The sequence below is a fragment of the Rousettus aegyptiacus genome, unplaced genomic scaffold (assembly GCF_014176215.1).
Source record: "Rousettus aegyptiacus isolate mRouAeg1 unplaced genomic scaffold, mRouAeg1.p scaffold_m13_p_5, whole genome shotgun sequence".
Lineage (NCBI taxonomy): Eukaryota > Metazoa > Chordata > Mammalia > Chiroptera > Pteropodidae > Rousettus > Rousettus aegyptiacus.
In genome coordinates, this window is record NW_023416308.1 from 117,174,609 (window position 1) to 117,187,673 (window position 13,065).

The following is a 13,065-nucleotide window of genomic DNA, read 5'->3' on the forward strand; positions in this document are numbered from 1 at the left end:
GGTTTGTAAATCTGTTTACTCACCCGTAAAATGGGTGATTATCCCACCTGCCTTCCAGTAATTACTGGGCTTATTTTGCTCCAAGCACAGCACATAGCACCTGGCACACACCAATAGACGAGATATCTCGCACCCCAGGCCGAAGGGGTTGCACGCCTTCAAAGGTCTCCGCGCCCTTTGTGGCGTCACGCATGCCGTGTGCATGCTGGAGGGCGGGAGGCCTCTTGGACACCTGGGAGTCCAGAGTCGGCCGGAGGTCACCCAGTGAGAAAGTGGCCAGTCGAGCTGGGCTGGAAGACAGGTTTGCGACTCCAGTCAAACGCAGCGGCTTCCCGCGGCCTCCTGCGAACGCACCCCACTTCCTCCGCCTCCCCTAGTATTTTCTTTCTCCTTCCCGCCTCCGCTCTCTTCTCCGATTCCACGGCTTCCCCATGTGGGAGGCCGGGGTCTCGGGCAGGAGCTGGAGGGTCCCCAGGTTAAAGCGGGGAAAGGGGCTTCTGTCCCAGGGCGAAGGTCCTAGACTGCGTGGAGAAGGGGGCGCCTGGGTCTCTGGGAGAACCCCGGAGTCCCCAGAAATGAGGGCGGGGTCTGAGGAGCCCGAACTGGGATACCGAGGAGTCGCTGAACCCGCGACGGTGGGCGGGGGAATAAGGGGTTGGGGGCGGTTTCCTGAGAGTTTGGTAGGAGGGGCTTCCAGGACACAGGGGCGGGGACCAAGCGGAGGGCGTGGTCTCTCGAGAAGGGGCGGAGCTCCGCAGACTAAGGCTAAGCTTCGTCGCAAGGGGCGGAGTCTAGGTTGGGCGGGGCTCTCCTATAAGGCGGGGCCGTTGGGGCGGGGCATCGAGACAGGGGGCGGAGCGTGGCGATCCGCGCTCGTCCCCCTCCCCCGGCCGTGGGTGTCCCCGTGACGAGGCAGCGCCGAGCCGCGGCGGGTCCGGCCCATCCCGCCGCAGCGGCCCCGGGGCAGAGTAGAGGCGAGGCGCGGCGGGAGCGTCGCCAGGTGAGGCCGCCGGGGCGGAAGGGGCGGGGGCTGTGCCAGGCGGGCCCTAGCGGGCGTGGGGGGCGTGTTTGCGTGTTCTGGGTGGCAGGGGTGTGGGTCCCAGAGCCAGCGCCAGTGGCCGTTTGCGCGCTCGCGCCTGCGGTCACGGAGCCAGAGTGGGCTCTGAGCCAGTCCAGGCGCTGCCTGTGGCGCTCGGAGTGTACAGGACTGTGTGCGTGCACGCGCGTGTTTGTGTGGCGGGGCCGCCGGGTGTGTATCTGCGTATGCTCTGGGCCGTCTTTGTGCCTGCCGCGGGCGCGGGGCGCCGGCCCGCCCCAGCGCAGTCCCTCCTGCATGGGGATGTTTTCCAAACAGGCTTCCTGCGGAGACTGGCTCTGCTGCAGCCGGAGCTGGAGGGGGAGCGCCGCCCCCACAGGCCTCCAGGGACCCGGGCAGCCTGGGGACTGCAGACAGACACCTGAGGGAGGAAGGGGGCGCGCATCCGGGAGGGGTCCAGAGGCCTGCCGCAGGGCGAGGCCAAGATGGGGAGACTGAGGCAGATGAATAGGGAGGCGAAGGTGGCCAGACAAGCAGAGATGGGGAAGAGGGTGGGAGGAGAAATAGCAAAAAAGACAGAGGCAGAGAGGACAGAGTCATTGAGAAGAGACAGAGGCCTAGACCTGCAAAAGGGCAGAACGATTAAGATGGACAGACAGATTCCAAGAATCTGACAGAAGGGTTACTCAGAGGTCCTGAGGCTGAGCAGCTAAACCCACGAACTGAGCCGAAGCTGAGGAGTAAGGGTCCTGGTCAAAAAGAAGCCTCAGATCACCCCAAGTTGGACCATCCCTTTGGCCCCACCAAATTTTCTGACCCTCTATGCGGCTTCTCCCTCTTGGTTCCATTCCACTCATCAGCTCCCGCCAAACCTGCCCCCCCCAACCCCCCCACCCCCGTATCCCAGCAACCCTGGCAGTTTAGGAGAGGCAGAGGTGAAGTGGTTGCCATAGCAACAGAGGCAAAGAAAGGTCACTCTGGCTTTAGCCTAGGTGGCCCTGCAGCAGGCCAGAGCTGGCATTTGAGGGGGTTGGGACGAGAGGCTGCAAAATTCTTTTATTTCCTCTCCCATTCTGCCCAGAATGGTGCTGGAAGGAAACCCTGAAGTGGGGTCCCCCAGAACTTCTGACCTCCAGCACCCTGGGAACCAAGGCTCTTGCCTCCTCTCTTCTCCCGGTGAAGATGCACAGCCAGGCGAGGAGCCCATCAAGTATGGCGAACTCATCGTCCTGGGGTGAGCATCCTTGGTCCAGGTGTGGCAGGGTACTAGGCGCTCCCCAGTTCTCCCCACCTATGATCTGCTGTTCGTCCCTCCTCACCTTCCCAACTGAGAGAGTTAACCGAAGCTACCGTTCTTTTATCTTCCCATTTTTCAAAAATGACTGAGACAACTCTTAATTGTCCACTTAAGTTTCAGAAAAGAAAGTAACACTGTTGCCTTTCATAAAACACCTAGTGTGTGTGTGCACGCACGTGTGTGTGTGTGTGAGTGTGTGTGTAGTCTTTGGTGAAGAACCGTGGTTCTCCAGCAAAATTGCTTGGTTCAAATCCTGCCTCTGCAAGTTGCTTAACTTCCCTGCGCTTCCGTTTTCCCCTTTTACAAATAGGGATGATGATGATAATAATACCTCAGAGGGTTGTCAGAAGGAATGAATGAGGCGATTTCTGTAAAGCACGTAGAACCGTGCCTGGCACGTATCAAGTGTTCTGGGAGGCAGGCCTGTGCCAAGCCCTTTCATGGACATTATTTCATTTCAATCTTCACAAAGATGCTGTGAGGAAGGAGGTGAGAAAACCGAGGCTCAGAGAGGGGAAGTGACTGGTCCAAGGGCACACAGCTGGTAAGTGGCAGGGCTGGGATTCGGACCCAGGTCTTTCTCACTCTAGGTCTAGTGCACTTTCACTAAGCGACCGCTGACCCTCACGCTGCAGATGAGGAAACAAGCGAGAGGAAGCGACGTGAGTTGGCGGCTGGGCAGACCTCGTGCCTTCGCCACCCACTTAGCTTATTGCTCAGGCACAGATCCCTCTTCCTCCCCCGTCCATACCTACTTTTGGCCTCTCTCTCTCTGCCATCTGCCCTGAAGAAAATATCTGATGAGCTATGCTATCGTTATGATAATTATATAAAAATAATAATGGCTACTGTTGGTTGACATGTGAAATGCCACGTGCTTTAAAAAAAATAATAGCTAACATTTATCAAGGACTTACTGTATACATACCAAACTCTGTGCCAAGCATTTTTAAATGTTTTATCTCATTTAGTTCTCACAGTGAACCCAGGAGGTAGGTCTGATAAATCGCCCCATTTTATAGAGGCCATGTGATGAGGGAAGAGCCAGGATTTCAGTCAGGCCCATCTGATCCCCAGCCTGTGTCCTGAAGTGCCCCACGCCCATATGTGGGAAGAGCACACAAGGGCACGAGTGATGCCCCTCTCGGGGGTGCTTGCATTAGAATAGCAGCTGCTTGGGGCCGTGGTGCCCATGCCAGTGTTGCAAAGACAGGGCTGGCTTTGCCTCTGAGGGCGAGGCCACTGGGGGAGAGCACAAACCTAAGTAAGGGTCAGGAGCTCTTGACAGACGGTAGTTCTCTGCAGAGCAGTGAGTCCCCACGCTGACCACATCAGGGCTCCCTGGAGAGCACATCGAATGCACCCAGTGACAGGCCCATCCCAAATCTACAGAATCAGAATCTCCGTGGGCGGGGCCAGAGAATCTGTATGTTAGCGATCCCACCGGAAGATGCTGGTGCGAGCAGTCCATGGCTGTGTCTGGCAGCTGTTTCTTGTCGCTCCTGCTGCCAACCTCCTCGGTTCCCCAGTGCTTACGGAGTCAAGTCAGGCTCCTCAGCCTGGTGTGCAGGGCCCTGCTGCCAGCTTCATCTTCCCCTACTGCACCTTATCACCCGAGTCATCGCTCCCTGATCTCACCCACTCTGCCAGCCCTGGGGACTTCGCTCAGGGCGAGCCCTCCCTCTAAAAGGGCTTTTACAGGAGGCTGGAGTCAGACAGACCCGAGTTCAAATCTAGACTTTTTCACTTACTAGCCTGGGACCTCAGGCAAGTCATTTTACCTCCCTGAGCCTCATTCTTCCTCATTGGTAAAATGGGAAGGAAGATACTCGCCTGGCAGAACACTGCACAGATTCCATTAGGTAATTAATAAGGCCAAGCACCAGGAACACAGGAGACTCCAGTACATGGCAGCAGTCACGGCTGTGACTCACCCCGTCTTTGCTTTCCACATCTTTCCCTCCGGACAAGAGCTGGAAAGGAAGGTAGAAATATAACATGTATGGCTATATGGAGGCGGTGGCATTGTGGGTCTATTTTTCTCTTTCGTTCTGGTTTCCAGTAGTACTTGTGGTGTAATAAATGGCAGTTTGCTAAAGGCGACTCCTTTCCAGTTCTTCAGCATAGGGTTTTTCCCTCTCCCAGAAGCCCGGTTCTGGGGCCAGAATTCCCGTCTCCTGCCTCTGGACCTGTGGTACACTCGGCTTGTGCCTGAGTCATGGCAGATGGCACCCAGGTTCCTTGAAAGTCTGAGGAGCCCCTCCCTGACCACTAGGGCACAGAACTGACCTGTGGTGCATCCCCTGTGCCACCCCAGTGTCCAGCACCTGGCCAGGATGGATCACAGGTCCGGGGAAAACTGGTTAATTGAATGAGAGGCCTTTAGAAGGTGTTCTGACCCCCAGCCCGCCCCCCAAAGGCACTGATTTGACGTAGTTTCTGGTTTTGGGTGATTCTAGGGCTTGTTTATCAAGGTAGGACCTGCCCAGAAGTTGACAGTTTCTCCTCGTCTCTCAGGGGGCTCAATTGCTCTCTCTCCCCCTGCAACCCTTTCTTCTTAACTCCCACATCCGCAGCTACAATGGGTGCCTGGGAAGTGGGGACAAAGGCCGCCGGCGAAGTCGCCTCGCCCTGAGCCGCCGGCCACATGCCAACGGAGTGAAGCCAGACGTCATGCATCACATCTCCACACCACTCGTCTCCAAGGCAAGCAGCTTGTCCCAGCAGAGCCGGGGCGCTGGCCCTGCCCTCCCCGCCCCGGCCCCACCGGAGGAGGGACCCCACTGCATCTCACTCACTGCCTGTGGGGCTGCCAGAAAATGGTCCTGATCCGAGAGCCTTTGCAGTGTGCACAGTTCTTCACCGTTTGCAGAGCATTTTCTTGACCACCGGACCCCATTCATTGGACAGAAACGACCAGCATCATTTTAGAGGCAGCCAAGCTCAGAGGGGGAATGCGGCAGTCACACGGCAATGGCAAAGGAAAAGCCTTCGGGTTACAATTCGAGCTCTGCCATTGCCAGCTCTGTGACTGTAGGCCAGTTCCTTCTCCTCTCTGAGCTGCAGTTCCCTCAGCCGTAAAGTGGGAATGACCACCATGGGGTGGCCGGAGGGAGCAGACGAGGTAACTGCGTAAAGTCCTGGCCGCACTGTACACCCTCTGCGAAGGGCGGAACCCTTCTTTTCCCGGGAGTGGCCCCGGCCTCAGGCCCCAGCTTCTGGTTTAGAGGCTCACACTGCTCACGGCCACATGCTCTTGGAAGTGACTTCTTTCTCTCCACCAGGCCCTGAGTAACCGTGGCCAGCACAGCATCTCATACACACTGTCCCGGAGCCACTCGGTCATAGTCGAGTACACACATGACAGTGACACAGACATGTTCCAGGTACGCTCAGGCCCCTGCACAGGCCTCCTGGCCACCGGCCTCAGTGCTTGGCCCCGCAGGCCTTCCAGGGTGAGGCTGGGGGACCGAGAGCCATGGGGAAGGTGCTTTGGGGCCCTCGGTGCAGTCGACCACTCTTCAGATGAGGAAGCAGGAAATCCCAGTGAGGGCTGTTGACTTCCCAGAGTCACACAGCAAGTCAGTGGCTGTGTCGAGATTCAAACCCAAGACACGACTCCCCGGCTGCAGGAGGCCACACAGTTTAGGGGCTCAGTGTAGGTGTCACACTGTCTGGGTTCAGATCCCGGCTCCATCGCTTACTAGCTGGGTAACTCTGGGCAAGAGTCACCTAACCTCTCTAGGCTTTGGTTTCCTAATCTCTCAGGTGGGGACCATAATAGTACCCACCCCCTAAAATTGTTGGAAAGATTACCTGAGATATCGCACATGAAGTGCTTATCATGGTGTCTGGCATAGAAAAAACACTTACTAAAAATTCACTATTTGCTGCTGATATGTGAGCACTCTCAGACCATGGGTATTATCCTTCTGCTGTTGATTCAGCAAATCCACTAATTTTTATTGAATGGAGTGCTCCCCAGAGCTGTGGGAAAGGTGAAGAAGAAGCCCCAGACGTCACTGATTGGATGTGGAGGCCCCCAGGGAATTGGGATGGTGCTGGCCCCTTATCCTTTGGCGCCTTGCACACCAAGCAGCTGCCGGGCCCCCTGGGGTGGGGAGCCTGTGGGACCGACCTGTGCACACAGCATCCCTCCCCTTCCTCACAGATCGGCCGCTCCACGGAGAACATGATTGACTTCGTGGTGACAGACACATCCCCCGGAGGAGGGGCGGCCGAGGGCCCCTCCGCGCAGAGCACCATCTCTCGTTACGCCTGTCGCATCCTCTGTGACCGCCGGCCGCCCTACACCGCCCGCATCTATGCCGCTGGTTTCGATGCTTCCAGCAACATCTTCCTTGGAGTGAGTGAGCCCCCAGGCAGGGACCAGCGCTTCATCTGAGAGTGAGCTCAGGGGTAGGCTGAGGATGGGCAGTATTCTGGGGTGATGGACCAGCCCATGATAATCATGACCATGACCTGTGCAGGGATTAACAACCCCACTTGACAAATGAACAGAGTGAAGCTCTGAGAGGTCAGGTGATGCCCAAGGTCGGGCAAAAACAATCCCGGTCCTTTCTGGGCCACCTCTGACCTTGAGGGTAGAGGGGCGGTACCCCCGCTTGCAGCCTGCGGGGGGCCACTCGGGGATGTGGTCTGATCCCACATGTCATCCCAGGAGCGGGCAGCCAAATGGCGGACCCCTGATGGCCTGATGGACGGCTTAACCACCAATGGGGTCTTGGTGATGCACCCAGCAGGCGGCTTCTCCGAGGACTCGGCCCCAGGTGTCTGGCGGGAGATCTCCGTCTGTGGGAACGTGTATACTCTGAGGGACAGCCGCTCGGCACAGCAGCGGGGGAAGCTGGTAGGTGGCCTGCTCCATCCCTAGCCCCCCACCCTGTCATCCCGCGGAGGGCTCTCCCAGTCTGCCTCTCCCCCTGCCCGAGCCAGGAGATGATCTCCAGCCCTACTGCACAAGGGAGCCCCAACAGGCTTCATCTGGGGGCACATGCCACTTGCTCCACAGAGGAGGCCAGACCAGCGACCCCAGGTGTCGCCCACGTGGAAGTCCATGGGGTGATGGGAAGCGGAGCGCATGCGAACACACTGTGCAGTACCAAGTGGCTTAGAGGATGCCGGCAGCTTCAAAAATCACACCGTCTTACGAGGGTGACACTTGGCCCATGTGCGAGCAGTTTATAGCCTAAAGTGTTGGCAGTGTGTAACGCGTCTGTCACATTCAGACGGGTTTAGCTTTATTATCCTCTCCCAGGGGAAAGGGCCCATGGGGTAGTTCTGATAGTTCTGACACAGAAAGCAGTGAATGCTTCACCTGGTACTGATCAGACAACTAACATTAGGGGCTGGGAGAGGGTCCTAGGCAGACATCAGCGCTTGACGGAGGTCATGTGGCCAAGCTCCTCCCACGGGCCTTGCAGAACCCTTCCTGGGTCTGAGCGTGTCAGGCAAGGAGGAGCCAAACTGCAAGGAAAAGCATGGCTTATCTTTCCAGAGCATCAATTGTACTGGGAGATTTGGGGGGAAATTATTTTAAAAATCACCCACGTGCAAGTCTCACTGGCATGCGTGTGCTGAGTACCTGCTGAGATCCAGGCACGTGCCAGGTGTTTGCATTGATTGATTCGTGAGAACCACTGACACGCAGGGAAGCGGAATCCATCTGGGGGAGGAGGAAACCAAGGCGCAGAGAGGTCGACCAGGGATGCAGAGTTAGTACACGGCGAGGCCAGAATTCACAGCCCGCCATTCTAGCTCTGCAGTCTGGGCTTGACCCGCAGCCCTTAGGACAGCTGCTTTGGGCTCAGTCCCCAGCGTTTCAGGTAGAAAAGTGTCCTGCCTCCGCCATTAGGGAGAAGCCTGGGAAAACATCTTAGAAAAACCCCATTTGGGTCCAGGCCTCCTGATTTGGCAGACAAGGGGACCAAGGCCCATATCCCACTGAGAGCGGGGAGCCCCGCGTGCCTGGGAGCTCTTGCCTGGCCTCCCACGTGGAGGCTTGGTCATTGTCCCTCCCCTACTTCAGCCCGCCCTGCTCCTCAGCGCCTGCCACCCGCCCCTCTGCCCCAGCCAGCCCTGATGGTCCAGGGCGCCCTCTCCAGGGAGGGCCGGTGGGATGGGTGGGTGGCGAGGCTGGGGAGATGGCTGCTCGATGGCAGAGACTCGGGGGCCTTTCGAGCAGTGAGGCTCTTCTGCTCCCCTGGCAGGTGGAAAACGAGTCCAACGTGCTGCAGGACGGCTCCCTCATCGACCTGTGTGGGGCCACGCTGCTGTGGCGCACGCCGGCGGGGCTGCTGCGCGCCCCCACGCTGAAGCAGCTGGAGGCCCAGCGGCAGGAGGCGAACGCGGCGCGGCCGCAGTGTCCCGTGGGCCTCAGCACCCTGGCCTTCCCCAGTCCGGCCCGCGGCCGCACGGCGCCCGACAAGCAGCAGCCCTGGGTCTACGTTCGTTGTGGCCACGTCCACGGCTATCACGGCTGGGGCTGCCGGCGAGAGCGCGGCCCCCAGGAGCGAGAGTGTCCCCTCTGCCGCCTCGTGGGGCCCTATGTTCCCCTGTGGCTCGGCCAGGAGGCCGGCCTCTGCCTGGACCCTGGGCCGCCCAGCCATGCCTTCGCACCCTGTGGCCATGTCTGCTCCGAGAAGACTGCCCGCTACTGGGCCCAGACACCACTGCCCCACGGCACCCACGCCTTCCACGCCGCCTGCCCCTTCTGTGGGGCGTGGCTCACGGGCGAGCATGGCTGCGTCCGCCTCATTTTCCAAGGGCCACTGGACTAGGCTCCCTGGGGCACCCTGTTGCCGTGCCCACCTGCCCGCCCAGGTCCCCCACCTCCTGCAGCCCAGAGGGAGCTCTGCATGTGGGACTCTACCTGCTGGCACATGGCCACACCAGATGGACGCATTGGATGGGCTGTGTCCCTCTCCTTTTAACTCTGGCCCCCAAGGGGGTCCCCAAGACCCCTACCCTGGTCAGAACGATGGGGCTCTCAGCACCAGCCCTGTCCCAGGCTGACAGAGGGAAGCCCACCCCCACGCCCTGGCCCTTCCTGGGGCATCTCACATCATGCCGCCTACACTGTGCCCTTGGGGGAGTGAAGGGGCCGCGGGCCCCTGACCCCCAGCCTAGGCTGTGCCCTGAGCCTGCCGACCCAGTTCCAGATATTCACCCTGCTGCTGCCCTGGGTTCCTCTATAAACCGTGCTGCTCGGCTGCCCTCAACAATCCCATGTGTCCCACATGTGTGCAGTGCCTCCAGCCCCCGAGTGAGTGACAGGTGGGCGGCAGGCTGGGGAGCAGCATCTGCCGACTCGCCGTGGGCTGGACTCCATGCCTAGTGGTCTGTGGGGACTCGGAGACGATTAGACCTGGTTCCCTGCCTGGTGGGGTTCACAGTCTAGTGGCTGACAGACCAAATTACTGAATGACAGCACAGCCTCCCGTGTGCCAGCATCAGGGAATTATCAGTGGCTGTGGAGCAGGTCTCACTGGCAGGCGGAAAGTGAAGGAGGCTTCATTGAGGAGGTGGCATGGGAGCTCAGCTTAGATGGCTGCAAGGGAGTTCCCGGCAGGAAGGGGGTGCTTTAGGCAGAAGGGAGAGGCGGAGCACAAGGTATGTGAGCAGGGAACTGAGGGGTTCAGAGTGGCTGGGCCAGGGGCTGCCGGGGGACAGGAAGGAGGCCAAAGCAGCAGGTGGGAGAGGGTGCTGGGTGGGGGATTCAGCACCTCACTCGTGGACAGTCAGGAGCTGAGGGAGGAGAGGACTCGTGGTTCCAGAGTGTTGGCTGTGACACGGGGCTGCCATTCCCTAATGCCCACATGTGCCTGGCATATGCCAATGATGACAATGGCTACGTTCTCACCAGGCACCAGGTTCTGCTTCTCTGAGATTTGGTTATTGAGTCCTCACAGGAACCCAGGGTGGGCGGTGTTACTATTTCTGTTTACGGGGAAATTAAGGTACATCCTCCAAGCCACACAGCTAGAAAGTGGTCAAGCCAGGTGTGTATACACACCTGCCTGCCTGGCCTCAGAGCCTGCCCTCTTCTGCACACTACGTTGCTTTCCTTGGATGGGCAGGAGGGGTTGGGAAGGCAGCCCAGGTAACAGTAAGGGGAACAGTGTAGGCAAAGGCATGGCAGGAAAAATGCTTAATGACCAATGACCCAGGTGCAGAGGGGGCAGAAAAGAGAACTGAGAAGTGGGGACATTGGGCTAAGGCCTGCTGGGCCTTGGTTGTCATGGAAGCCAGATCTGAATGGGATCCCTATTCATCCTGGCAAAGTGTCAGCACTTCCTGAGAGCTAAGGCAAGCTTGGGGCGCTGCTCAGTTTGTCCCCGGCCATTCCTAGGGGGAGTGAGCTAGGAAGACGGAGGTTCCGGACATATAAAAGCCTGAAGAGTCTCCGAATACAAGCCTGACCTGGGCATCATCCCCAGTGGAAGACAGCTGCCTTAGGGGGTACAGATTCCTAGGGGAGGGACCTGCCCCAGGCCACACAACCAGTTGGAGCCACCAAGACCAGATCTGGGGCTGTTGAGAGGAGGGCAGGCACCTGTCACTGGTTAGAAGAGGGTGTGATCGGATTCCTGCTTCCAGAGCAGAGCATCGCACTGCCACCATGGGGGAGCCTCGCTGGGGATGCTGGGAGCATGACGACTACACACACACCACCTGCTAGGGATCCAACTCTTTCAAGTGGTTTTCTCTCCTGACCCGATCGGGAACCAGATGGGAATTTTCCAATCCCATTTTCAGCAGGGAACCTCAGGCTCTAGAGGAGAGATGAGCAAAGGGCACAGACACAACTCAGAGTTGGTGGTGGAGGGCGTCAGACAGTCCTGGCCTTGGCCCAGCTCTGCCCCTTTCCAGCGCTTGGAGCCTCAGTTTCTTCAACTGTTAAATGGAATAACAGTCCCGTCACCACGTGGTTGTGAATTATGGAGCATACCTGTAACACAGCAGGTACTGAATAGTTATTTTCCTCATTGCTGTGGAGAACAGCCAAGGCTGGAGACAGTAATGACTCCAGTGAGTGGCTCCACGTGATACTGCGCGCACGTGTGTGCTGGGGCAGATGGAGAGAACAGTGTGGCGGAAAGTCTGAGGAAGGGGTTGTACACTAGTTCAGGGACATCTGAGGACATGCTGGGTAGCCTTAGGGAAGTCGATGAACTTATTAGCCTGTTTCCCCATCGGTACAATGGGTAAAATGATATCCTATCTCAGGGTTTTTGCAAGATTGAAACGAGATCCTCCATGTCAAGCTGCCAGCATAGGAGCTTAGTAAGGCTTAGTCAGATTAGCTGTGATCGTAAAAATGCAGCTTGGTTGGGGCTTCCCCAAAGTGCTAGGATCGTTTGCTGGTCGGAGCTGCCCCCTGGTGGCAGTGCACTGCACTACCTCCTTTACCGGTGTCAACTTCACCAAAGTCAGAGAAGACTTTAAACCCCCAACTTAAAGACAATGAAAGACAGCTGATTTTCTAAGGACATAGATCAATTTGAGCTCCTCAGTATAATGATAATCATCAGAGCTAACAGTAGACTGCTGTGCCGAGCAGGGTTTAGAGACCTTTATGAATGAGAAACTGGAGCTCATGGTGGACAGATAGTGCTCTGGGCCTAGACACAGGTATGGCAAAGGCAGGTAAGGAGTTTGGGTGGATTTCAGGTATCCCCTTCCCGCACCCCTCTCTGCTCAACACTAGGGGGCAGCATGCCCGGTCGACACAGCTCTCAAGCCTAGGACATCTTCCAGAGTGGAAACAATTATTAGCCCGGTTTTCCTGTTGAGAAAGCCAAGACTCAGAGAGATAAGGTGACCCACCCAAGGACACGCAGGCAGGAGCTGGGGGAGGCCCGATTCGACTTTAGATGGCCTGACTCCGCCCCTACTCTGACCTGGGACCTTGCAATGCTCCCTACTCAGCCTGGCTGGGCACCAGGCACTTTCACACGCCATCGTACCCCACCCAGGCCTGTGACACCATCCAGACATGAAAGAATGAACCTGAGACCCGGTTGTGCCCTGGGCAGCCTTACTGGGTCGCAGGTGGCTTTCTCATCCATTAGGCAGGTACCTGGCCAGCACCAAGAAATTGCTCTTGCCTCTTTGTGCTGGGGGAAAAAAAAAAAAAAAAAAAACGTGGCTCGGAGATGTTCAGCAGATAACGCCAATCCCCGCGGCCCCGACCCCCGCTGGCCCCCAGCGAGTCGGTGGTGGTGCAGGCACCGGGTGGGACCGTCAGCCCAGGCAGGGGCCCTCTCGCCCGTAGTTTCGACTCCCAACACGGAGCCCTTTGCAGTCTCCAATTTCCACCTTCTGATCATCGAATCCACTGAGGAAGTAGCAGCCACATCACTCCCATTGTGCAGGTTCACGCCTGCAAAACTGAGGTCGGGGACCTGGGAAAAACCCCAAAGGAGAGTGGAGTTGGGGCTGTGTATGTGGGGGGGAAAACCCTTGGTACTCCGCCCAGGACACTCAATCGCCCCACCGGGACTCGGGAGACCTCGTCTACGCAATCTGCGCGATCAGGCCGCGCCTAGGCGGGCCTCGCAGGTCTCCGCCCCCGTGCGAGCGCTGCCTACGTACGAAAAGCCAAGGCCGCGCGGGCCATCCCGCGTGCGACCCCGTAGAGCCTGGAGGCGGGAAGCGGGCAGGCCGGCGGAGCTCGGCTCGGCACGCCGATTGGCTGGAACCGACGCCC

General features: G+C 58.2%; 1 protein-coding gene across 3 annotated transcripts; it reads left to right on the top strand.

The window, feature by feature from the left end:
- The first annotated feature begins 929 nt into the window (after positions 1–929).
- On the top strand, positions 930–9,573 carry PELI3 (pellino E3 ubiquitin protein ligase family member 3). Of its 3 annotated transcripts, none has more exons than XM_016119508.2 (8): positions 930–1,000; positions 2,118–2,270; positions 2,806–2,877; positions 4,910–5,039; positions 5,618–5,719; positions 6,505–6,699; positions 7,015–7,203; positions 8,564–9,573. In XM_016119508.2, the coding sequence occupies exons 2-8, from the start codon at positions 2,119–2,121 to the stop codon at positions 9,131–9,133; spliced, it is 1,410 nt and encodes a 469-aa protein (XP_015974994.1). In that variant the 5' UTR covers positions 930–1,000; position 2,118; the 3' UTR covers positions 9,134–9,573. The 3 variants fall into 3 exon arrangements, with proteins under 3 accessions (XP_015974994.1, XP_015974996.1, XP_015974995.1); XM_016119509.2 differs by lacking the exon at positions 930–1,000 and adding an exon at positions 1,214–1,249; XM_016119510.2 differs by lacking the exon at positions 2,806–2,877.
- Positions 9,574–13,065: the final 3,492 nt, after the last annotated feature.